The 26,842-nt window shown below is 44.0% G+C and overlaps 1 protein-coding gene across 3 annotated transcripts in view; it reads right to left on the bottom strand.

Moving 5' to 3' along the window:
• SIL1 (SIL1 nucleotide exchange factor) overlaps positions 1–26,842 on the bottom strand; it is a 237,221-nt gene that overhangs the window by 165,739 nt on the left and 44,640 nt on the right. For 2 of the 3 annotated variants that reach the window (XR_013960842.1, XM_080672994.1), the window contains exons 2-3: positions 12,035–12,147; positions 5,864–5,999 (exon numbers count right to left, since the gene is read on the bottom strand). Coding sequence is in view for 2 of the 3 variants with exons in the window: in XM_080672994.1 (XP_080529120.1) it covers positions 5,864–5,999; positions 12,035–12,139 (241 nt within the window). In the remaining variant the exon portion in view is untranslated. The remainder of the gene's footprint in view (positions 1–5,863; positions 6,000–12,034; positions 12,148–26,842) is intronic. The other variant, XM_080672995.1, reaches the window with a different exon arrangement.

Raw genomic sequence — 26,842 nt, 5'->3', positions numbered from 1 at the left:
ACAGGATCCCGGGTTCGATTCCAGTCAAGGGTACAGGCCCAGGTTGCGGGCTCAATCCCCAGTGGGGGGCATGCAGGAGGCAGCCGATCAATGATCCTCTCTTATCATTGATGTTTCTCTCTCTCCCTCTTCCTTCCTCTCTGAAATCAATAAAAATATATTTTTTTAAAAATCTCTGTACAGGGAGAGAGGGAGAGCATTTCTTGAGGGAAGTCTCTCCTCACCAGAAGTTCCCTTCCCCATCTAAGGCACATACTCATGTCCCGTCACTGGCATCCAATAAAACAATCAAGTTGAAGGGGTGGCACTAATGGGAAAATTACCATTTAAAATCAGCACTTCAGAGAACCAAGATGGCAGCATAGGTAAACACCTGTACTTGCTGCCTCCCACAACCACGTCAAAATTACAACTAAAATACATAACAACTATCATCCAGAACGGTGGGGAAAGCTGGCTACGTGGAAGTACTATAACTAGAGAGGTAAAGAAGAAAGCACTTCGAGACTGGTAGGAGGTGCAGAGGCACGGAAGGGGCTGGCACCCAGGTGTGCCGCTTTTTTAATCGGGAGAGAGATACAAGCTCCCACTTGCTCTGAGCTCCAGTGCTGGGCAAGACTCGGGGGGACCCAGACACATATGGGGAAAAACTAGACTGTCTGGCATCAGGACAGGAACTCAGGGGCAGCTTTCTTTCAGACTGAGGTGCTCGCAAGGGTCATTGTTCCTGTGCTGAGACCTCCCCAGTGTAGGGCTGACTGGCAGCCATTACTGTTTGCTCCTCCCTGAGATTCCCTGAGACCCCGCCCTACCCAATTTACAACCCCACCCAAGCCTTACTCAGCGGCTTTTGCATATGAATGGCCTGTCTTTTCTCAGCCTAAAACCTGTCAAACAAGCTGCAGCTGGGTCAGGGAACCCCAAAAGCTTATCAAAAGAAGGCCCAAGGCCCCACCAGCACCAGTCTGCCTTGCTTCACAGCTGGGCCTTATCTGGTCACTTCCAAAACCAATACAAAGGGGAGGAATCTGCAGATCTCTCTGTAGCTCCTGCTGGGTGGCCACGGACAGTGGCTGACTTTGCACCTCCTTGGAGATCCAAGAACCAGTGTACCCAGTGGTCAGTGTGAGACCATACCAGATTACAACTCTTCACATCCATAAGTGACACACTCAAGGGGCAGACTCAGTGAGCACCAAAGCCCCATTGAAGCAAGTCCTGCCCCATAAGGGTGTCTCCTGCACAGCAGCTCTTCCATTGTAAAGACAGCTGGTCCTCATAGCCAATTGTCCTGGAGGTCAATTCCTCCCAGTGATATCAACAGCAATCAAGGCTCAACTACAACAAGACTGTGCACATAGCCCACAAAGGGGTACACCAAGAGTGTCCACCTCAGGTGACTGGGGAGGCTGAGCTACTGGGCCCTATAGGACACCTACTACACAAGGCCACTCTATCAACTCAAGGAGACTTAGCAGCTACCCAATACATAGAAACAAACACAGGGAAGCAGCCAAAATGCAGAGACAAAGAAACATGTCACAAATGAAAGAAATGGAAGAAAGCAAACTACTGGATATAAAGTTCAAAACCACAGTTATAAGGTTACTCAAGAATCTTCTAGAAACCTCCAAGGAATTTAGTGAGACCTTCAAGGATCTTAGTGAGAATGCCAAAAAAATGGAAAAGTATAGGGAGCGGTTATAGGGTTAAGCCTCGGACTGACCTGCTGGCAAAGTCGCAAACAAGTCCCAGCTTGGAGGGCACAGCCCTCTAAACATAATTAAGCTTGATCTTGTGACTGCTCCCTAGATCTTTCCTGGGTAGCTAATGGGCTGTGGGAGGTGCAGCAAGTGCTGCCAAAACAAGTGAAACTTATAAAATAAACTATCAGCTTGCAGTCTGGATCTGTTCTGTAGCCTCAGCCAGGCACAGAAGATCCACCTAGACCCAGCTTATTCTCTTTTTCTGTCTTTTTCTTCATCCTTCACCAGCCCTCCCTCAGGCTCGCCGAACCCTTGGCTGTGCTGGCGCGGCACAGAAAAGGACCAGTCAGAAATTACTAGTAAGCATACACTGACTGAAATAAAGAATAATATACAGAGATTCAACAGTAGACTAGAGCAATGGTAGGCAAACTGCGGCTCGCACATGTGGCTCGCGAGCCGCGGTTTGCTGCTCTGTTGACTAATGAGTTTGCCGATCACTGGGATAGGGGCTTAATCACAAGGAACAACAACAGCCTGTAATTATTGGAATCGAGAGTCTAGGTCAGTGGTCAGCAAACTCATTAGTCAACAGAGTGGCAAACTGCGGCTCGCGAGCCGCAGTTTGCCGACCACTGGACTAGAGAATCCCAAGAATCAAGTCAAAGATTTGAAATACAGGGAAGCAAAAAAGACCCAACCAGAAAAAAGAATCCAAAAATATGAAGATAGTGTAAGGAGCCTCTGGGACAACTTCAAGCGTACCAACATCAGAATTATGGGGGTGCCAGAAGGAGAGAGAGAGCAAGATATTGAAAACCTATTTGAAGAAATAATGACAGAAAACTTCCCAGACCTGGTGAAAGAAATAGACTTACAAGTCCAGGAAGCGCACAGAACCCCAAACAAGAGGAATCCAAAGAGGACCACACCAAGACACATCATAATTAAAATGCCAAGGGCAAAAGACAAAGAGAGAATCTTGAAAGCAGCAAGAGAAAAACAGTTACCTACAAGGAAGTACCCATATGACTGTCAGCTGATTTCTCAACGGAAACTATGCAGGCCAGAAGGGAGTGGCAAGAAATATTCAGAGTGATGAACAGCAAGAACCTACCAGTATAACCAAGATTACTCTACCCAGCAAAGCTATCACTTAGAATTGAAGGTCAGAGAAAGAGCTTCACAGACAAGAAAAAGCTAAAGGAGTTCATCACCACCAAACCAGGATTACATGAAATGCTGAAGGGTATTCTTTAAGAAGAGGAAGAAGAAGAAAAAGATAAAGATAAAAATTATGAACAACAAAGTGACAACAAATACATATCAACAAGTGAATCTAAAAATCAAATGAGTAAAAAATCTGATGAACAGAATAAACTGGTGAATGTAATAGAATCAGGGGCATGGAAATGAAGCAGACGGACATTCTGGGGGGGGGGTGTGAGGAGAGTGCGGGGAGAGATTGCACAAAGATCTTATATGCATATATGCAGTACCTATGGACGTGGACAGTGGGGTGGCGAGGACCTGGGATGGGGTGGGAACCAGGTGGAGAGGAGCTATGGGCGGTGGGGGGGGGGGGGACATCTGTAATAATCTGAACAATAAAGATTTTTTTAAATACAGCACAGTGAAATGTTTAAAAAAAATCAGCACTTCAAAAAAATAAAATAAGAACTGCTATGGACTGAGTGATGTCTTCATGTCAAGAACCCTCTCAACAACCTCTGCAGCAGATACGGCAGGACATTTCCCCAATGTCATCAATGGGGAAACTAAAGGGCAAAAAGATTTGAACCCAGAACAAGCTGAATCTAAAGTCAGTCCTCTTAACTACTAAATTATGCTATCTCCCCATTATTCACCCATTAAACAAGTTGCCAGGACTAGGTATATTCCTTTAACCTTTAGGTAGCTGTGTTGGAAGCTCCCAGGCAGCATTCAGAATGTGGTGAATTAAATATTATACTCTGATTGAAGGCAAGTGCTAGCTATCCACACAGACCACTAAGAAGTAAATTTCCTACCAACAGACATACATGCAAAACCTTCTCAATATACACACAGAACACCTCAATCCTATACCAGGGCCTAAGAGAATTTATCTATCTCCATTGGTCAGACTTTCCAGCATCAGACTCAGAATAACACTCTTAAGATTGGGCAGACACCACTGAAACCAGAGTTGCTTTGTCCCCTGGGTTGTAGTGCCTAAGTGTCTATGTTCAACAAAACACACCAGCCCTTGGGACAGCTTCTAGGGAATTTGGGGCAGAATAATTTATGAAGGGCTCTTGAGAAACTAGAAAACAAAGAGAGATGTCAATGGGGTATCAAGTTAGATGTAAAAATCAATGCTCCACTCTAATTCTCCAGGAGGCACTCAGAGCCCTCAGCCTGCCCTTGTCATACATGCTCTGGTTCTCCATCCCCAAGGCTACAGAGGGGGCTCTTTGTTTAGCCATTAACAGTAGCACCACTGGCCAGAAGGCTGGGCAAGGGCCCTGGATTAGAACTTTCAGGCTTGTTCTGCAATGCAGACCAGGGCCTTGAAGGGTGCCACAAAATTGGAGAGGGCAGGAGTGGGAGCCACAGGATATTGATTTCCATCTGCTCCAGGCACTTGCCTAGTTGAAGTGGTACAAGCACTTTTAACCACATAAAACTAGTCGATACAGCCCACATCTTCTACTCCCTACCCCTGAAAACTCCTCTAGTTTTAGTCTTCAAGGACCAGGGGACTCAGATCTCAAGGAAGCTAGGGGAGGGCAAGCAGAAGTTGGGTCTGCTGAACCCAGTACCTCTGTTCCTGAAACTTCCCTCTACTAACACCATTAGTTCCTACTTGGCTTTCTTGGTGCTTCATCACTCTTCTGTGGCAACAACTACCCCTATGCAAGCCCAGCAGGAGTGATATTATCACCAGAAAGTTGGCTGGCATAGCAAATGCTCTCCTTGCCAGCACAGCAGCAATGGAGGCAGGGAGAATATGGTGATGAATATCGGCAAGGAACTGATGCAACTATACTGTGGCAGCTGCCAGGGCTTACCATCTACCTTGCCACAGTGCAGAATGCAAACACCTACTCCTCAGAACAGGCCCAAGTGTCATCATAGTGGGACAAGGACAGTTGGGACTAGGACAAGTGGGAGTAAGGTAGGTCCAGGCTATAGGATCAATGACATAGGACAAGTTAGCTGAATAACATCGGTCAAATTATATAACTTCTCTGAGCCTCAATGCTTTTATAGGAAAATAAAGATAATAATAGGTCCTATTATGTGAAGACTGAACAAGATTATACACATGAAATACCTAACACAGTACCTGAATATGATAAACACAATTGCTGGCTACTTTTATCATTATTATTATCTTTTTTTTTAAAAAAATCCTCACCTGAGGACATTTTCATTGATTTTTAGAGAGAGGGGAAGGGAAAGGGAGGGAGGGAGGGGAAGAGAGAGACAGAAACATTGATTGGCTGCCTCCTGCATAAGCCCTGACCAGGGCTGGGATCAAACCTACAACCTAGGTATGTGCCCTGATAGGGAATCAAAATCGTGACATTTCATTGTACAGGATAAGATCCAACCAACTGAGCCACACCATCCAGGGCTTTCATTATTATTTTAAGCCCTGAGCTGGGCTCAAAAAAGGGTTAGAAAGTTGTTCTTTCTGAGGATGCCCCATTTAAAAACCAGGCCAAGATCAGCCCCTGTTTCTTAGCACAGGTTCCTTTCGCAAAAGAACACTCCTGCCCTGCACCAGTGCTCAGGACTCTCCTGTGAACAATATTTCAGCAGCACTGAGCCGAGCAGAAGAGCCCAAAATAGCATTTGCAGAGCAAGGCACATGTCACTGCCTCTCCTGTGCTTCAGAAGTGCAAGGAAAGAACGTTTTCAATCACTTGCTCAGAAAGCTTGGCCACCCACCACCTGCCTTCCTTCCAGGGCACTCAGAGGCTGAAATCTCTGTTCTGCTGGAAAATGAAGGTCCCTGAGCCCTGCAGCAGCAGCTACCACTGTGATGGACCACACTGTTCCCCTCCAGCGGGCCAAAGAGTGGCTGCTCCTTCAAAGAAGCCCTGCAGGGGCAAAGGACATACAATTTGAATTTAGAGTGTTTTATGGGGGCAGGGTGGGCTTGGTACCTGGCCGAAGGTCCTGCCACTCATGGCTCGGGTGAAACACCTCCAGGACTTCAGGGTCCAGCTCCTCCTCTGCTGTGGTTTCCTTTCTCTCTGTTTCTTTGGTGGTGCTCTTCTCTGGATTGGTCAGCGCAAACTCCTTCAGAGAAAAAAACACAGAGCATGACCAAAAAAACACAGCTAAGCACCAGGCAAGCAGAAAGAAAATGGCCTGGGGTAGTACTCTCTCCCTCGATGCTCCTCCTCCCCTCCCCAGCCATGTTTAGACCTTTCATGAGGTTAGCCTCAGAACCAATATAAGTGAGACAATACAGTTAAATGAACACAGTATGTGTTGCGTGTATACAGCATTTTTGTACATGCATACAGAAAAAGTCCACAAAGTTCCATAATATCTCCAGGGGGTTAAGAAAACCTACTGGGAACAGAGGTTGGGAAAGAGAGACAATAAGAGCCTTTTACTTTTTACTTGATATGCTACTATACACTGTTTGATGTTTAAAATTCATATCTATGCCCTGGCTGGTTTGGCTCAGTGGATAGAGTATCGGCCTGTGGACTGAAGGGTCCCGGGTTTGATTCCAGTCAAGGGCACATGCCCAGGTTTCAGGCTCGATCCCCAGTATGGGGCGTACAGGAGGCAGCCGATGGATGATTCTCTCTCATCATTGAATTTTCTATCTCATTCTCCCTCTCCTTTCCTCTCTGAAATCAATAAAAATATATATATTAAAAAATTTAAAATAAAATAAAATTCATATCTATTACTCTTACAATTTAAATATATATTTATAAAAAGGAAAAAAAAACACACATGAACTGGAGATAAGGCCTCAAATGGCCACCCCAGATGTACAAAAGCTGGCAGCTGAGGCCCAACTGATTCCTAAGCAGCCTAGCATGGCACAGAAAGGACCTGGCAATTCCCTAGGATGCCTGTTGGGCATAAATGATCACTTGGGACATTCCAATGCATGTGTAAGGGGTACAAGTGAGAAGCTGGTAGTCCAACTGGGCTGAGGGAGAAAGAAGCCAGGGTTGGAAACCTCTTCTTAAAACCTGTTTCCTTCCACCCCACAGAAAGCATGGAGAATTAATGAGATGGTGTCAATGGAGTACTTTGAGCTGAGGAGACAAAGATTCAAGATAAATACAAAGTATTTTTCATTTTGCTCCTTCCCAGCCTTCCTGTCCCATTTTTAAACCTGTTCTTGCATAAAAGCAGTAAGGCCTCAGGAAATTGGAACCAGAGGGTTTCAGAGCTCTAGGAAATTACATTTGGGAGGACAAGGAGGAACCCACACTACCATACAGGGATGTTATTTCAGCCCTCCCACCTCCCCCATGATCACTTTTCCTACACCTCCCAATTCTTCCACTAATAACAAGTATATTTCATGGATTCCTCTTATGAACCCAAATCTGTGCTAGTTACTTTACATAAATTTCATTTTTGTTTCCAACAATTCTAACCCTTAATTGGGAGGTAACAATGCATCTCTTTCAAGCAGTGCCCAGCTCCAGATATGCATCCCCACCTGCCTGGGTCTCTCAGCTCCCATCTTTAATTAGATGTCAGAGGAAAGGTTAAGTTGTTAAGGTGTTGATGATAACGATGTAAAGCCTAAGGATTTCACATTTTAACAAGAAATAAAGGCATGGCATTCAGATGGCAGGATTTTAGATCTTGTTAAGAACTGGTAAGGAAACTATCTTGGGCAAGAAGAGGCTTTTAAAATATGTCTTAAGTAATGAGAGGCACTCACTATAGCCTAATAGTTAAGAACTCAAGCTCTGCATCAGATCACCTAAAATTCAAATCCCAGTTTCTTGAGACACCAGGAAAGTTACTTAACTTTCTAAGCATCAGTTTCCACATTTGTAATGTGAAGATAACATCTAGCTCGTACATCAAATGAAGTACTACCTTGTAAACCATTAGCCCTGTGTACACAGTAGCTGTTATTATTACTTATAAAGGTAGTCATAGTTTCCAGGTTAGATGAGTCTGTGCTATGATATCCAACAGAGACTACACCATATGGCATCATTTAGGCAGGTCAGGTTTGGGTTGTGGTCACCTAGGCAGCCTGGCCCCACAAACCTCACCTACCCCTTCAACTTGAAGTTTGCACAAATCTGAGCTCAAAAGAAAACTAGGAACAGGAAAGAAAATGTGCTTGTCATACTAAAGAGCAGATAGACTAGCATGTGGCACCCTGCATTCTGAGGGCATGGACATTAAGCTTCCAACAGCTGAGTTTCTGAGGACAGACTGTGTCAGCCTCTTTCACCACTATATCCTCCATGCCTAGTTTGTAATCACAGAACAAAGGAAGGAAGGAACACATCCCTCCCCGCTCTCACAGGCAGGTATGTCTTTTGGATGCCTTGGACTAAGACAAGCCCAAATTAGCTGAGTCTGCTGGAAGCCAGGTCTAGTCACACATTCCAGAAAAAGACCACCTGTCCATTAAGTATCCAGAGCCTTTTTTTTTCTTCTAGATTTTTAAAATAAGGTTATCAGAGTACGTTCAAGAAGGAGGGTTAGGAGAATCATGAAACACTGAGCCACATGCTTCAAGTCTGTGGCCAAACACTTTTCCAACAGTCCTGTCACTGCTCAAAATGTTTTTTCTATTTCCTCTTGCTATCACTTCTGAACCAGATGTTAAGCCACAGCTACACGTACACGTACAAGTACACGTACGTACACGTACACACACATACACACACACACATACACACACAGAGTCTATCATCATTATTTTACAGCATACCTCAGTTTTTAGTGGGGGTAATACAAAACTGATGCTCCCCTGTCTGATCACCAAATCTGGCTCAGAGTAACTTTGGGCTGTTTGCCTAAATGACATCTGTCAAGCACTAACAGAGGTTAAGTCATATGAATATACCATAAGTTAGTCAGTTCAAGAAAGAAATTGCATAAAAGGTTTTGAGGAAAAGCAACATCATAGGGATGAGCTTATAATGATAATAGCAGCTACCATTTACTAAGCCCTTACCATATGCCCAGCACTGGGCTAAAGTGCCTTCTGTGCCTCACAACTCATCCAAGTTTCATCTGTGATGCACATACATTTATACCCATTTTACAGATGAGTGTGGACATGGGGCCTGTGCAAAATCACACTGCTGGGTAAAGCAAAGCAGAGATTTAAGGTCAGGACTGCCTGGCTCCAAAGCCCAGGCATAATTTCTGACTCACTTCTATGTCATGTGTCCTAATGGTTGTGCCCTGAATACTGAGGAAACGAAGTGAGGGCAATGAGATTAACTTAGCATGTCTCTCAGTACAGCCGCCTTGCCAAGGGAGGGTTTTCATGGACCAAATGAGAAACCACACTCTCAAAGAAAGAACAAGCAAGACTAGCCTCTCTCTGCCTGGACAGTGTCTTGAACAGGAGAGAAAGACCAAGAGGTGAGAAAAGCCAGACAGCCCTTGGTCAGCTCTGAAGTAAATCCCATGCTCTGGTGCCCTCTCAGCTGGCTTCTTAGGGCTCCCTTCCATGCTGAATCCTCAGCCCTCTCTTCTCCCTGCCACCATCACTCCAAATACCAATTTCTTCTCAACTGACTGCAAGAAATCCCAGCTAAGGTGTTAGCTGACAACAGCTTACTATGTCACACTTCCTTGCACTTGTATCTGAGTAAGAGATTCTTAAATATCAAAGACTTCAAGATCCAAGAGAATGAACGAATTTCTAATGGTAGGTTGATAGATGCTGTGTTAGAGACAGACTGCCAGGGCAAGATTTTGGGACAGGAGTGTGTCTGACAGAGCCCTAAATTAAACCCTAGAAGCAGCCCTCCCTTACTAAAAGTAATAGTTGACATTTACTGACCATCCATTGACCTGACTGTGCCAATTCCAAATGTTAGGTACTTTATATATAATCACATTTGATCTACACTAAAATTTTAAGAGGAACATACCAACCCTGTTTTATTAGATAAGGAAACAAAGCTCAGAAATGGTCAAAGTGTCAAAAGGATGTTACCAAGGTCTGCGTTCCTTCCACTGGGTTCCACTACCTCCCTCATAACTCACCACCTTTTTGAAGGTGCCTCTTATTCAGATATATGCAACCATATCACTTCAGCATCCACACAGACCTAAGATGTGGCACCTCAGGTACACAGCAAGAGCCAGGAAGGGAGGCTGACTCCAGATCATGCCCTGATATACACAGCCAACTTTTCCTGGGTGGCCATTAACCTTCACAAATGCCCTCAGGGAGAACAATTCCAGGTCTCCAGGAGCACTTGTCTGAACTCTGAAAAAGTGGATCATGCCCATTCCCACTTCCCCCACTAACCATTTTCACTGTTGTGAAGGTGGCTAGCTATATAATTTGGATTTTAAATGCCCCATCAGGGCAGCAATTTTTATGGTATGAGAGAAAAGATGCTTCAACTCCTACTTGTGCTTAGCACATGATGAAAGATGATGACAAATTGATATAGCTTAGGAACAGACATAAAGATAAAAGCAGCTTCTGGTGATGAAAGCCAGTATTAACATTTTTCTGAAACTAGACTCAATAGAACTAATATATATGGGCCAGAATAATTATGGCTCTGAAAGCTTATCTATTTGGTTGGACTCTTATCCAAAAGAGACTTACTGACACACAGTCCTTAAGTAAATTTATCAGCATGCTTTTGTTAATTGTACATCTGCTAAAGCTCACAATGGGAGCACCCGGATCCTTGTGAGATGCAGGTTTGGGGTAGGGAGAATAGCCCTGATCTCCTGAGACACTTGGGTGCATTTCTGGGTCCGGTCAAAGACAGCTCCAACCCTCAGGCTGTGGCCAGTCCCACCATCAGGAGCCAAAGGAATCTCATTCTCATTTTTCTTGGAGACCAAAACCCCAGTATCAACAAGATTAGCCAGAGGACATTAAAAGTTCAAAAGGATTCAAGACTCCTAACTGTATGTTGTCTCCTGCTCCTCAAAGTGGGGAGAAATGCAGAGAGAAAACAAATGACTTCAAAGAGAAGGTGGAAGCTTGCCACAAGTCAGAGGTGAACTTCAGCTGAGCTGGATTGTTATTAAATTCATCTCATTTGTCATTTGCACTTCAAGCCCTCCTGCTCCAAAGCTTCGAGCACTTTAGCCACCATTTAGTGGGAGCCCCTGGGGTTAGGAAAGGTGGCCAGCAGTGGGTAAAGCTGTCAGAACTGACAATCAAGACTTCCCAAGGGAGGGAAAAGAGAGGGCACTGGGAGACAGTCATGGGCAGGCTGTTATTGAGTCAGGCCAGGGGAAACAGAGCCAGAAGCCTACTCAAGCTCAGGACTTTCTTGGGCAGTTTGCTCCTGCCTGTGGCAATAACAGGAACCCTAAGCAATGGGGTCTATGTTAATAAAGAGAGGCTGGGAAAGAGGATACAGAGTTACAGACAGACTTGAGAAAGCACAGGAAGAGAGAAGTAAAGGAAGAACCATTCTTACATGGTGCTCACCATACAATCAGCCAGCTTTGGAGATAATCTTGACCTTCCCAACTCTGCTACAAACTGGTTGTAAATTTTGGCCAAGTTATTTAAAATCTCTGAATCTTAATCTCCTCCTTCTCAAAATGAGGATAATAATTGTAGTTGTCTATTTCATAGTATTATTTGGGAGCGGGGGGTAAATGAGAATAGACATAAAGCACTTAATGAATGACAATGCCTATTACATGGTAAGCTTCTTATTATTGAAACTAGAGGCCCGCTGCATGAAATTCATGCAAGGGGCTTGGCCCCCACCGCCACGGTGGCTGCCTCAGCCCCCACCACCACTGCAGCCGCCTCTGCCTCGGCCGCCTCTGCCTCGGCCACCTCTGCCTCGACTCCCACTGCCATGGCTTCGTCCGGAAGGTCATCCGGAAGGACGTCTGGTCTAATTAGCATATTATGCTTTTATTATTATAGATTATTATCATCACCACCATACATTCCCCAAAGGGAAACTATATCATGAACTTTAAACAGAGGCCAGAGGATTCAGAGATAGAAGGAAAGAAATACACAGACTCCATGACTCAGCGCTGGCCACATTCTTATAAGAAACATAAAAGCTCACCCCACTTCCACAGCAGCTCTGGTGGCATAGAGGCTTTTTTGGACCCAACCGGGATCCCTCTTGTGATAAGGTACTTACTTGATTCTGATGACTGAAGCAGAAGGTGAAGCAGGAGGCTATCAGTAGTCCAAGCAGCATGCCCAGAGGAGCCATCCTAGATAGGGGCAGGCCCTGAAGAGGCATAAGGAGACCTGATGAATATAAACACAGAAAACAGAAGGTCAATAGGAAGCTGGTTCCTAATTCCCTGATTCCCCAGCACTGTGATTCCCATGATGTCACTTGTTCAATAAATGTGAGACATTTCCCACATAGAGGTATTACAGGTCTTCTACCACAAGAATAGATCAATGTGAATGAAGCCTCCATCTCCGATAAGGAGTCCAGCCACCCAAGGGGAGACATGCCTTTGTTGGAACTGAGCCACCAGAACTCTTACATAGGCTATAATAGCTCTGGTCCCTTCCTTCCTCATTATCAACTTCTTATCAGGTTGAACTGGGTGGTACTGGCTATGGTAAGGAAAAAAGGAAACTAACCCTTGATTGGTATGTGGACAGACATGGGCCCAAATCTGCATAAGCCTTTATAACCATTGACTTCTAAACCATACCTGCAGTTATACCTGAAGACAGATGTCATCAGCATACCTAAACCAACATAGTTCAATATTCTCAAGCTACAAAGCTTTTCACATCACTTTTCAAACAGCCAGACAAATAAAAGTATAGGCCCTAGTAGCTGTTAAAATGACACAAAAATGAAAAGATATCCCATGTTCATGGATTGGAGAGTTGAGGTTACAATACTACCAAAGCAATATGCAGATTCAATGCAATCCCTATCAAAATTCCAATGATTTTTTTTTTTTACAGAAGTGAAGAAAACTATCCTAAAATATATGTGGAATTTCACAACAGCCAAAAAATCTTGAAAAAAACAAAGTTGGAGGACTCACACTTCCTGATTTCAAAACTTACTACAAAGCTATAGTAATGAAAACAGTATGGTACTGCATGAGGACAGATATATGAACCAATGAAATACAATTCAGAGCCCCAAAATAACCACATATATGGTCAATTATTTTCATCAATGTTGTCAAGAACATTCAATACAGAAAGAACAGACTCTTCAACAAACTATCCTGGGACAATTGGATACCAACATGCAAAAGAATGAAGTGGACAACCCTGGTCTGTGTGGCTCAGCTGGATGGGCACTGTCCCATGCACTGAAAGGTTGCTGGTTTGATTCCCAATCAGGGCACATGCCAGGGTTATAGGCTCGATCCCTGGTACGGGGCATACAGGAGGCAGCCAATTGATATGGCTCTCACATACTTGTTTCTCTACCTCCCTCCCTCTCCTTTCTTGTCTCTCTAAAATTCAATTTTAAAAATCTTTAAAAGGGAAAAAAAATGAAGTGGACCCTTCCTTTACATCACATACAAAAAAGTAACTCAAAATGTGTTAATGGCCTTGTGGCCCAGTTAGTTGGGCATCATCCCATGTAACAAAAGGTACTGGTTCAATTCCTGGTCAGGGCACATGCCTGGATTGTGGGCTCAATACCAGGCTCAATCCCTGGTTGGGGATGTGCAGGAGACAGCTAATCAATGTTCTGCTCTCACATCAATGTGTGTGTCTCTCTTTCTCTAAAAATCAATAAAAAATCTTTAAAAAGTAACTCAAAATGGATCAAAGACCTAAATTTAAAAAGAAAACATGGAGGAAATCTTAATAACCTTAGATTTGGCAATAGTTTCTTAAATATTACACCAAAAGCATAGGTGATAAAAGAAAATATAAATTAAACTCCATCAAAATTAAAATACTTTTGTATGTCAAAGGACAATATCAAGAGAATGAAAAGACAACCCACAAAATGGGAGAAAATATTTGCAAATCACATATCTGGTCAAAGTTTAATACCCAGAATATATGAACATCTCAAGAAAAAAAAAGACAAGCAACCCAAATTAAAATGGGCAAAGGCTCTTCTCCAAAAAAGATACACAAATGCCAACAGGGATATGAAAAGATTATCAACATCATTAATCACTGAGGAAATACAAACCAAAGCCACAATTGGATAACACTTTAAATCCACTACAATTAAACAACAATAATAAAAAAAGAAAGCAATCAATGTTAACAAGGATGTAGAGAAAGTGAAACTCTCATACACTGCTGGTGGGAATACAAAATGGTACAGCTGCTATGAGACACAATTTGGCAGTTTCCCAAAAATCTAAGCATAGAATTACCATATGACCCAGCAATTCCACCCATAGGTATATATTCTACCCAAAAGATACGAAAACAGTGACTCAAACAGATACTTCCATGTGAATGTTAACAGCATTATTCACAATAGCTAAAAGGTGGAAATAGGTAAGAGATGTCTTCCGCAGAGTGAGGGAATGACTCAGCATAGGAAACCAGGGTGGCTGTCCTCTGAGTTTCAACCCCAGAGTCCCCCCAATCCTGAACTCTCCTCACACAGCTCCAGTCCACTCTGCCCTCCTTCTGCCAGAGCCCAAAGATCAAACCCACAACCTTGGTGTGCTGGGACAATGCTCTACTCCAGTGGTCGGCAAACTGCGGCTTGAGAGCCACATGCGGCTCGCGAACCGCGGTTTGCCGCTCTGTTGACTAATGAGTTTGCCAACCACTGCTGTAAGGCATTACCCTTACCCAGAAGTTTTGACTTCAGGTTAAAGACATTAGTATATTATTAAAATGTTTTTTAAGTGTTTTTCTCTAAGGCAGTGGTCGGCAAACTCATTAGTCAACAGAGCGGCAAACCGCGGCTCGCGAGCTGCATGTGGCTCGGGAGCCGCAGTTTGCCGACCACTGCTCTAGTCTAACCAACTGAGCTACAGGGCCAGTTGCATTTCAGCTCCAGGCCCAGATAAGCAATAAAACCAGCCACAGCTGACATCAAGACCAGCTGCATTGAATAATGTTCCCCATACCCTGGTGCCGGCCAATCTATTAGTGGAAACTGAGACCCGGAGAGGACACACCTGTAAAAGTGCTGAATATTCTATTAAGATCTTTCCCTGGAGCCTCCCCGAAAATCTCTGCCCTTAAAACCCTTAGGATGGAGGACCCAGTTCGCTCTCCCTCCCAGGAGCATGCCTGTGCCTTTCCCTCTCCCTCCCACCCCCCTCTCCTCCCCAGGCACATTACCATTAGCTTCCTCACTCCTAAGCTCCAAGGGCCCTTCCTTTACCTCCAAAACTCATTTCCTAAGCTCATTTCTTCTATGAATTACTTCTTCTATCTCTAGTTTACCAAATAAATGTTCTCTTACAGTTAAACAAAATAAACCAAAAAAAAAAGGTGGAAATAACCCAACTATCCATCAACAGATAAAAGTATTTTTGTGTTGTTGTTATTCCTCTCCCAAGGATATTTTTCCATTGATTTTAGAGAGAGTGGAAAGGAGGAAGTGAGGGAGAAGGAGAGAGGGAGGGGGGAGAAAGAGAGAAAGAGAAACATGAGTTGACTGCCTCCCACATGTACCCCTAATCAGGGCTGGGGATTGAACCTGCAACCTAGGCATGTGCTCTAGACTGGCAATCAAACCCACAATCCTCTGGCACAGGGGACAATGCTCTAACCACTTAGAAACACCAGCCAGGGCTGAATGTATATTTTTTAATGTGGTATATACATACAATGAAATATTACTCAGCCATAAACAGAATTAAATTCTAACCCATATTTCAACATGAATGAACCTTGAAAACAATATGCCAAGTGAAATAACCTAGACATAAAATGACAGATGCTATATGATTCTACTTAAATGAAATATCTAGAATAGGCAAATTCAGAGAAATAGAAAGATTACAGGTTACCAGAGGAGTTATAGGGTACAGAGTTTTTGTTTGAAGTGGTGGAAAAATTTGGACAGTAAACTAGAGTGGAAGTCAAGAGAACTAATCCAAACTGGCAAATAATCTAAGAAAGGCAGAACGAAAAACAAAAGAAGATAAAAAAAAAAAAAAAAGCCTTAAAAAAATTCAGCACGTCAGTATTAGCCCAGACCCTTCTAAAAGGTGTGTTGCCCTAGAGCAGTGGTCGGCAAACTGCGGCTCGCGAGCCACATGCAGCTCTTCCGCAAAATACCACATTCGGGCGCACACATACAGTACGACTGAAACTTCATGGCCCATGTGCAGAAGTCGGTTTTCGGCTCTCAAAAGAAATTTCAATCGTTGTACTGTTGATATTTGACTCTGTTGACTAATGTGTTTGCCGACCACTGCCCTAGAGCTTGGCTCAGTGGATAGAGCGTCGGCCTGTGGACTGCAGTGTCACTGGTTTGATCCCAGTCAAGGGCATATGCCTGGGTTGCGGGCTTGATCCCCAGTACAGTGTGTGCAGGAGGCAGCTGATCAATGATTCTCTCTCATCATTGATGTTTCTCTATCCCTCTCCCTTCCTCTCTGAAATCAATAAAAATACTTTTTTAAAAAATATCCTATCCCTAAGTAAAAAACAACAAAACTTTAAAAAATAAATAAAAGGTTTTTGTGTTGATCACTCAGACCCAATACACCTCATTAGGCAATTTACTCAATAGAGGCTTAATTATGGGAAAACATTTCTTAAGAGTACGATGTTTACCTTTTCTCTTTCCTGTTCCTACCACACTTTGCCATGTTCCACCTCAATAAATTGGTCCTGTGACATAATTGGACAAAAGCCCTGCCTGCATCCACTCTCAGAAGTTATTACCCACTTGCCCAGCACGCCCTTTCACCCCTTTTCAGGGGCAGACGGAAACTTTCGCTAAGGACATCTGGAGCTATGAAAGAAAACAGCCCTTCTGGACCAGCACTATGCTAAAAAAGCACAGCCAAATGGAAAAGCAAAGGCTTGGGTGCTATAAATAGCTGCTACACTCACCCAGCAGCAAAAGCATTTGCTTTCTGCCAGCTTCTCCCCTCTTTTTTTGTCGACAAAATGGATCGGCTGAGTGCCACATGAGCTTCCCTCAGCAACCTGGCTCCCTGGGGCACCAATCACACTGAAAGACAGGGAATGAGTTCACAGCATGGCACTAGGTTCTGGACAGGTGCCTGGCCATGCCTCGGTGTGAGGAGGGTGGGGGACCAGGCTGGATGAGGATGAACAAGGGGACGAGGCTTCCACATCAGGAGTGAGAAGACTGGAAAGGGAGATGGGTTCCAAGATACCTTTCTTAACCTGGTGGCCTTGGCTGTGGGGAAAAGGGAATAAAAAATGAAAGTGGGGACTCACAACATTATGAGGACAATATACAATAAGAGAGAACAAAGAATATCCCAAAGTCACAGATTTCCTGTCCCCTACATGAGATTGTTCATATATATATATATATATATATATATATATATATATATATATATACATGTACACACACAGTTAGATGCTCCCTCCTGATAGTAATAAACACTGAAACTGGTTCTGAGGGAAAAGATGAGGAGGAAGAGATAAATGAGATTAAAGAAGTCAAGGGCAAAGAAGAAAAACGAACAGGACCAGGAGGCCCAGAAGGGAGAGAGGAAGAAGAGACCGGGGGCAACTGATTCACAAACAGCAGCTTCCCCACTCCTAGAGTGGGAAGGGGAGTGGGGGAAAAGAGAAATGGCAGCTTCTACAGGGCTCCCAGCACCTCCATTTCCCCCCCCCCCCACACACACACACACGTACACCCTCAGAAGCATTTTCTGCCAATACTAAGAATGAGAGATCAATTGCAAATGGATCCTTCACTTCCACCTGACCAATGAATGCACTGCCTCCATATATTTTTTCCATGAAACAGGGAGAGAAGAATATGGAGGGTGGGGAGGTGCATGGGAGAAGTGAGGCTGGGAGAAAAGTGTGACACAATTTCCCAAGCTTTGCAGAGGAGCACCAGAGGGTAAGTAGGTGTCGGTAATGGTGTCCTCTATCCTAAGATCTGCCCTACATCCATGTCACCTGGTCTCCTCCTTATTCAGGATATAGCAGGTGGAGAGCAAATATTCTTTTTCCTGGGCTTTATACTGGGGGTAGGGGGAAAGAGGAAAACGGGAAGTGGCACACAGGTATGTTCTGCCAGGATGGTCCACCACCTCAAGCAGAGACCTAGATAGCAACAGCAACAAACGAAAACCTAAGACCCTGACAAAAATAAAGCCAAAGTCATGGCATCCCATTGAGGCATAATTTGGCACTCAGCCTGAGGTTAGTGCCCTCCCCAAACCACTCACCACCCATTAACCCTGGGTTCACCTAATCATCTGCCCCTGCACACCAGCAGAACAAACCCTCCCATTCGTCATCCCTGGCTCTCAATTGAGGACAGACCTAAACCTTTACATTTATGTCCTTCTGACTTAAAACACTATCATTCAATACAAGAAAAGGGAACATATTTCAATGTTCCATTGGTAACTCTTTCCTTAAATATTCTTGGGCTTTGGAACAAAAGAGATAATAGGGTACTTGAGATAACCATTTTCCTCTCAAAACTGGCCATTTGTAGGTTGTACCTCTACTTAAATTGAGGCTGGATGTTCTCAGCCATCTGAATTGCCAGTTTACTGCAGCCAGAGCAGATGATAGGGACATGGGTGAGAGGCAGCCCATGGACTGGCTAGCCCTTACCTCCCTTGGCGCCTCATGTCCTCCACTCAATTCAGACAGGACTGAGGGAGGGGACTGGGCCCTATGTAAATAAGACATCTTCCCATAACTTTTGTCTTCTCTCAAGGCAGGAAAGGATGTAGGAAGCCAACAAAGGGAGGAAGACTGGGACTGCTGGCAGACCCCATGGACAGTGGCTGTTCTCCAGTCTCAGGGCTGGAACACAGGGAGAACATGAAAAGGTCACAAGTACCCTCAGCAGGCAGAGCAACCTCAGCAGCCTGCCTAGGAGCACTTGGAACTCCATCTTATAAAATGTACACGTCCTTAAACTACAGTGTATATCCATGTATTTGTTTCCCCAATTCTTTTGGGAAAAGTAAAAGAGCAAGAATTCCTACATTCATCTTTTAAGGAGAAAATTAAAGCAAAGAGATAAAACCATTAGGTAGAAAGTAGTAATTAAAATCAGACAGACCTAAGGCCAATTCCTGGCTCTGCCAATACCTAGCTATGTGACCTTGGATACTACTTCACTAGGCCTCAGTTTCTTCATCTGTAAAATGAATATATAAGAGCTCTTATTTCAAAAAAATGTTGGGGATGATAAAATAAAACAATGCATGGAAAGTTCTTGGTACAATACCTGGCACCTAGTTATCACACCTCATGAGAGCCCTAGAAGGAGGGCAACACGGGATAGAATGAAATAGGAATGTTGCATTCCTGGTCCCTTCTCAGTACTTTACACTCCAAAAAGTAGGGGATATAACCAATCTTATCCCTACCCCAGTAGGGAAGAGGACATATTTTCAAGAACATAGCTAAGCATATTAGCAAAAACTGCAATCTCAGAGACAAAAGACAGTGGCTCCATCTAAAAAGAAATCAAGTGACAGTGACTGAATAAAAGGGAGCCCAGCCTAGCCCTCTCCACACCTGTCCTACTCAGTCACAGCTTTCAAAGAATCTGGATGCTGGAACAAAGCTTAAAACTCATTCTTCATTTGGACCGCTAATGATCCAGAAGACACAACAAGCACTCAAAATCTATCTATATAAAAAATGATCAGAGTTCAATGCCTTTAGGCACAGAGCTTGTCAGTGGATCCAGGAAGGCCCTGGCAACTCCATACCTATTGAAGACAAAAAGAGAGAGCTAGTGCAGGACAAGAATTTTGGTGCCATCAGAACAGAGGTAATAAATAACTGAGGCAACAGGAATAAAATCCCTGTATCGGGGAGAGACTTTAGAGCGGAACAATGGGCTAAGAAATGTCTTCAAGTCAGGGCTGGAGGTTAGGAAAAGAAAAAGAAGCAACAAGGAACAACAAGAATAGTGAAGAATTAAACAGGTCAAGAGAGGAGAAAATCAAGTTATGGGCAACAATGTCAAGAGATCAGTTAGAATGAGGATGAGAAAATCCTCTGGATTTGGCAATGAGGCTGCCAGGGGACCTTCAAAAGAGGGTACAAGTTGGCACTGGTGGTATAGTGAGCACAGCTGCCTTCCCAAAGAGGATACACATGTGAAGAAACAGAGACACATAAGTAGAACACTTTGAAATGTCGAGCGAGTCCACTGAAGTTTGGAGATTTGGAGCTACTTCTCTAAATCCATTTTTTTCCCCAACATTTTCACTAGTCTTAAAAATAACAGAGAAAAAAAGTGACTCCAATGGTCCTAAAGTTCTCTGATGCCATATAATAAGTTCCTATGATGGTGTAGAACTACCCCTCAACACACAAATCCTTGGACAGTGGTGGGCACATTCACACCAGCAGAGGAAGGGGGCAGGGAAGCAGACTATAAGAACAAACTCCCATCAGATAAAATTCCACCTTCTCTGAGCTTTCAGCCATGCCTCAGACTGCTCAGAAGCTTTAGTCCTTACACTTTGTAGAGCTGTACTAATCATAATTGTAACACCTGCAGTGAGGGATGGAGAGAAATACCCGTGACACCCAATCCCCTAGTATTCAAATGCAGTATCTTGGCAGCTCAGAGGAAAATAAATTATGTCATATAATAATATAGTCAACATTTACAGAGCACTTTCTATGCAAAGTTCTAAACGCATTTGCTCCTCCCAACCATCCTCTGATGGGGATCTAATATGTTGCTCATGTTGCCCATGAGGGAACTGAAATTCAGAGGGGTTAAGTAACTTGACCGAGTTTACACAACCAGAGAATAGGCTCAGTATTCAAAACCAGTTTGGCCCCAAAACTCATGCTCTTTCCACAGACTATACTGCCTTTCCATGGTCTATGAAATCAGCCACAGAAACTGGACTCATTCTACTTCTTCTGCAACAGTGTGAATAAAAAAGTATACATTTTGTATCAGGAGAGAAATTTTTAAATGAGCCTAACAGGGCCGTCTTGTAGAGAGACCCACCTCTCTCCAAGTTTCTTCACATTACACACACGCACACATGTGCACATGCATACACACATATTTTGATTATTGAATACCCTTGGCACAGCCCTGCCCACAGCAGAGACACACACATTCAAGAGGAAGAATGCCCGTAACTCAAATTACATTAAGGTCACTGGCACCCTGTATGGCTTGACCTCTTCACCTTCCATCATTCAGGCTTCCCAGCTGTACAGAAAGCAAAAGCATCCTTGCTTCCCCTCACAGAGCCCAGCACCATGCACTCCCCTCATATATACCCAACTGTTTGGCAAGAACTCAGCAGGGAGGAAAAGATAACTATATGGGATAAAAGTTGGCCAAGAACCCCCTGGCAATGGGCAAGGAAACACCTGATTGGTGGTGTTGCTGTTACATCAATCGGGGGCCAAGCAGATGTACAGTCCTTAGTTTATCCTAGCTTGATGTCTGTGTCAGTACCAGAACTGTTTCATGCCTGAGATAAATAAATAAATAAATAAATAAATAAATAAATAAATAAATAAATACAGTTGGCCAAGACAATATCCATGCTCATTTCCAACTAGTCTATAATCCTGATATGCCATTATTCCCCATCCAGGAAATATACAGGACAGGATTATTTCTACATGGCAGATAAAGAAAATGGAGCCCAAAAGGTGAATGGGGCTTACCTAAGCACACCAGCAAGTAACCAGGTAAATTACAGAAATACCCCAGACCTGGTCAATGTACTTTCTAGTAGGCCCTAGATTGCAAGTTCCTAGTAGATTGTGGGCAAGGAGACCTATTCTTTATACTTGTTTCCTGGCCATGACTGAGGTCCTGAGAGTGATAAGACTGTGTCTGATGATGATAACAAATGCTACCAGAAGCTCCTCTCTACTTCACCTCCACTCCAGTGTAATGAAAAGAATGTGGGCTCTGGATTTCGACCCAGGTCTCCCCAAGTAGTTATGGGACTTTGCGCTAGGGGCTTAACCTCTCCAAGATTCAATTCCTTCATCTGAAAAGGCACTTGACAGTAACTATTTTGTAAGATAGTTGTCAGTATTGAGATGATTTGAAGCATATAGCACAATGCCTGACACAAAGTGAGGACTCAAGAAGCTTGTATCAACTATTGTTAGAGCATATTCTAAGCAAAGGTCAGGATAAACAAATGCAGCAAAAGCTTCACCCTCATCAAAAGTTGTCTTCTGCTCTAATAATCAAGCCTCTCCTCAGAACCCAGTTTTCCTGAGCCACACAGGTCTGCCTACACATACTCTAGGTGGCTACAGAGTCATTTTCATTGAAACCTCCGATACTGGCTGACTCTGCATCAGTGCCCACTAAAGAACAGCCACTTCAGACTGAGAACAGCCACTGTAGAGCCCAGCTTCCTGGTGACTCAGGCCTGTCTCCAAATTCTGCTGCTGCTCTCCTACTTCTATGGTGGAGTAGGGATGGCAGGAGTAGCTAGGTCAGACCTAGACTGCTTAGACTACACTAGACAGGGTCAGCTGTCATCCAGGGCCTTCTTCTTTCCTCTCCTTTTAAAACAGTAACTAGATCACCTGACAGTTGACACAATGGGCTTTCTCTATAGCCTGCTTCCAAATACCAGGGACTTGCACACATTTATCCACACAACCCATCAGAGTTCATCAGCCCTTACCCCTGCTGTCTCCATGCGTATAGAGAAGGTCAGGACCTCTTAGTAGGACTATGATAGTAAGTTATGACTTCCAGTCCATAGCATCGAATGGACTAACTGCAAATCAGTATGCACACCAATCCTTATTCTGCTAGCCACCCTGGCACTTTGGATTATAAGTATTCAGCAATCACACCCTAGAAACAGGTACCTCACAAAGATATTTTAGCATCAGCCTCAGTCCCCTAACCACACTGGGCACCATACTATGAAATGGAACATAGAAAAGATACCATCACTGCCCTCAGGTGATGTCCTGTTCGCAACCAGTGGATAGCATGCCTTTTCACATTTGAGTCTCAGACAGTATAATATTAAAAACAAAAGCCCTCTTAAGGACTATGCCATGAAAAACGGGATACTGTCCTCCAAGTTGAGACACAAATTATGACTTTGAAATGATGAGATGAGCAACAATTAGGGTGCTCCTTAAACTAATTGAGGAACCTCAAGAAATTAGCATTTACTTACAGAAACAGCAGCAGCATGAAGATGGGTCACCAAGCACAGAACTCACTACTACCACATTGGCATTGGCTATGTCTTCTAGGTAAGTCAGTAACTGAAACATCATATTTTATTTTTAACATGCCTGAGAGTCCAAGACTATAATCCCAGGTTCTTAAAAACTTAAAAGGTAGATGAATTTTTTTTTAATGTACACATTTACATATGTGGGCAGAAACATAAAAATCAGATACCTCTCAACACAGCTCAGGGAGCCATAACTCATGGCTTTCACAATCCCACCTAACACCCAAAGAAAATCCAGGAGCCTTCTCTGAGAGATGGTGGGAGTCTGAGTAGGTAGCTAAGAAACAAAGAAACCTAAACTCAGCATTTGGCGGGACAATTAAGCAGCAGAGAATTTTAAATGCATTGTTTCTGACTATAAATATGTCTACATTTATTACCAATTTGGGATCAGAAACCACATTTAGTTCTGCCATGACCACACACTAAAAAAATTAAGCAGAGTATTATTGCCTAGGAAATAGCAGTCTTCCCTGATGCAGCAGTCCCATTTCAGAGCTGATTCTGCATGGTCCCAGGGCTCCTCATTCTGGGCTTCACTGAAAGCCCAGTTATAAGCAAAACTGCCACTGTCGTGCCAAGGCCTCCCTTGCTTTTAAAAAGGCAGCGATAGGAGCCAGGGCTAGAACTACACAACCTCTTCATCCTTTCCAAGGCTGTGTTAGGTGGTCAGTAAAGTTCCATTTCACAGGCCTGTAATAATTAGAATCCTCCTGACAAGGAGCTCCACAAGGGCTGGGACAATTGCCCACCTAACCCACTGCTGTTATCTTCATTACTCAGCACTGTGCCTGGGCAATAAATATTTGTTGATTGAATAAAATCAACAATCTAAAAAAAGGTCATCTGAAACAGCACAATGGAAAAATGATGTCATTAAAATAGGTGAAAATATAGACTGATGATATACGAAAACAGGTACATAAAATACCTGTGAACAGAAGCACACATATATGAATTATTCCTTTGAAAAAAAGTGTGTGTGGCCACCTCTATGATCAAGTAAGAAGTTAGAATTATGGAAAGCTGAGCTCAATGAAGGTATATGAAAACACTTAAATGCTCGGTATAAGAAAACACTTAAATATTATTCTCAATATAAAATGCTAGGTATAAGAAAACACTTAAATATTATTCTCAATATAGAACCAGCTCCCTTGTCTGCTGACTTGATTTGGCCCCTGGGATGGCTCAAGGCCTTGTTCTTGTTCGGCAACCCCAAAAACAGAGCATCCACCCAGTAACCCAAGGGAAGAGTGAGCACAAAGGAAAAACTGCAGGCTTAAAGACCAACTTATCAATTTGCCCCTTTTACCAGCACAGCTTTCAGTCTGCATCAACCGTATGACCGGCTCCCTAGACAAGTGGCCAAGATGGAGGTATAGAGACAAAAAAAGGCATGGAAAAGTTGACCTGGCCCAGCTTCAAGGCCAAAGCTCCGAATAGGTACCCTCATGCCACATATCCCAGGGCCTACTAGCCATAACAGTACCTGTTAAGAAGGGTAGCAGTGAGGAGAAGGAACCAAGATGGCAGCATAGGTAAACAACTGAACTTGCTGCCTCGCAAAACCACATCAAAACTACAACTAAAAGACAAAACGGATATCATCCAGAACCACGGGAAGGCTGGCTGAGTGGAAGTTATACAACTAGAAGGAAAGAGAAAAGCGCACCGAGACTGGGAGGAGGTGCAGAGGTGCAGAAGTGCAGAGGTACGGAGGCGCATGCGGAAACGGGGTGGCAACTGGGTACGCTGTTGTCTTTTTCAATCGGGAGGGAGATACAAGCTCCCAATGGCTCTGAACTCCAGTTCCGGGCAAGACTCTGGGGACACAGACTCATACCGGGAGAAACTGGACTGTCTGGCATCAGGCCGGAACACGAGGGCGGCTTTCTCTCAGAGGTGCTTGCAGCGATCACTGTTCCTGCACGGTGCCACGGGACACAGAGACCCGGGGACCTCTTCAGGGCAGGGCTGATGGGCAGCCATTGCTGTTTGCTCCACCCTGGTGATTCCCTGAGACCCCCGCCCCACCCAATTTACAACCCCACCCAAGCTGAGCACAGAGGGTCACCATTGTTTGTGAACTCTGCTTATGAACAAATTATTAGCCTTACAGTTCAGTGGTTTGTTGGCTCTTGCAAATTCTCAGCATCTATTAATAAAAAGAACCAGTAGAATCTGGAGTGAGATGGTATTACCCCCTCACATTGGCCTAAAACCCCAGTGGTTAACTTGAATAGGAAAGCAGCCTAAGATTCTCCAGGGATGGGCAAACTTTTTGACTCAAGGGCCACAATGGGTTCTTAAACTGGACTGGAGGGCCGGAACAAAAGCATGGATGGAGTGTTTGTGTGAACTAATATAAATTCAAACTAAAGGAGCGGAGGGGAGAGCAAGAGAACCGGATAGAACAGCCGGATCCGGCCCGCGTGCCGTAGTTTGCCCACGGCTGTCTTTTGTGCCACCTCTCCCTAAAGGATACGCCTGCTCTAGTATCCTCTGGTATGTTTCACACTCAGTAAGTTCAAAGCTAAGTTCAAGTTCTTCTCCCCACACTCCTGATCCTCTAGCATTGCCTAGCTCTACTGCACAAGCCAGAAACCCAGGAGCTCTCCTCAATACCTACCTCCTTTCTCCCCACTTCCTTTCCACCCTCTGCCCATCCATCACCAACTATTGTCAATTTTATCTACTATCTCCTTTCCTACTCATCTGCCCAAATTGCTGTGAGCCACCCCCAACCTCTCAGGTGAGGGCAACCCAAGCAGGCTTTCAATGAAGCAAGACCTAGGCCGAGTAGAACAATGGGGAAACAGAAGGCACACAACTTTAATGAATCTCTTATTTGTTCAGCTCGGGGTTTCTGGAATACCCAAAATCCAGCCTTCTAAGCCCCTCTGAAATACTCTCAAAAAAAAGTATTTTCTGCATTCAAGGAGCCCATTCCATCACAGTAGCAACTGCAATGTGGGCTGCAGGAAGGGTATGGTGCCTTGCATGAGTCCTCTGGAGAGTCCAATGCCTTGGGAGCCCAGAGCCAGACATATGATTATGAGAATAAAATCCCAGGTGAGGCAAGCTTGGCTCCCCAAAACCCCACCCTATGGAAACATACTATGGGGGTAGCCACTAAGTGGAAGAGTCTTAATGCCTACTCTGCCACCTTCCCTCACCATAAGGGAAGTTATTTCCTTCCACCAAAGCAGCTGTAAAAAGGCAATTTTCAAGAGGATGATGTTAGTGCTGATAGTAGCTTAGAAATAAATTTCAAAGGACAAAATAGATATTAAAAGAAGGGGAAATCTGGCCATGCCTTTCAGCCTCAACTCAATAGAAACTTCCCTTCATCCCATTCCTTATCATTGGCCCACAAACTAGCCCAGAAGGAATAAAATGTATGTTGAATGAATGAATAAATGGATGAAGAAATGAACAAATGGCAGGCTAAGGAGCTGGAGGGAAGGAGCAACAGGAGAGAAAGAAGGACCTGCGCAAAACTATCCTTTCATTTATCCGAGCACCTACATGTACTATGTACCTGTGCAAGGTACTGAAAACACACAGGCATACACAAACTACAAAAGAAAAGAGGGGCAGAGAAAAAAAAGCAC

Source organism: Plecotus auritus (assembly GCF_963455305.1).
Source record: "Plecotus auritus genome assembly, chromosome: 6".
In the NCBI taxonomy this organism is placed as follows: Eukaryota; Metazoa; Chordata; class Mammalia; order Chiroptera; family Vespertilionidae; genus Plecotus; species Plecotus auritus.
The sequence above is the reverse complement of the archived record's forward strand: the minus strand, read 5'-3'. Positions and strand labels throughout refer to the sequence as shown.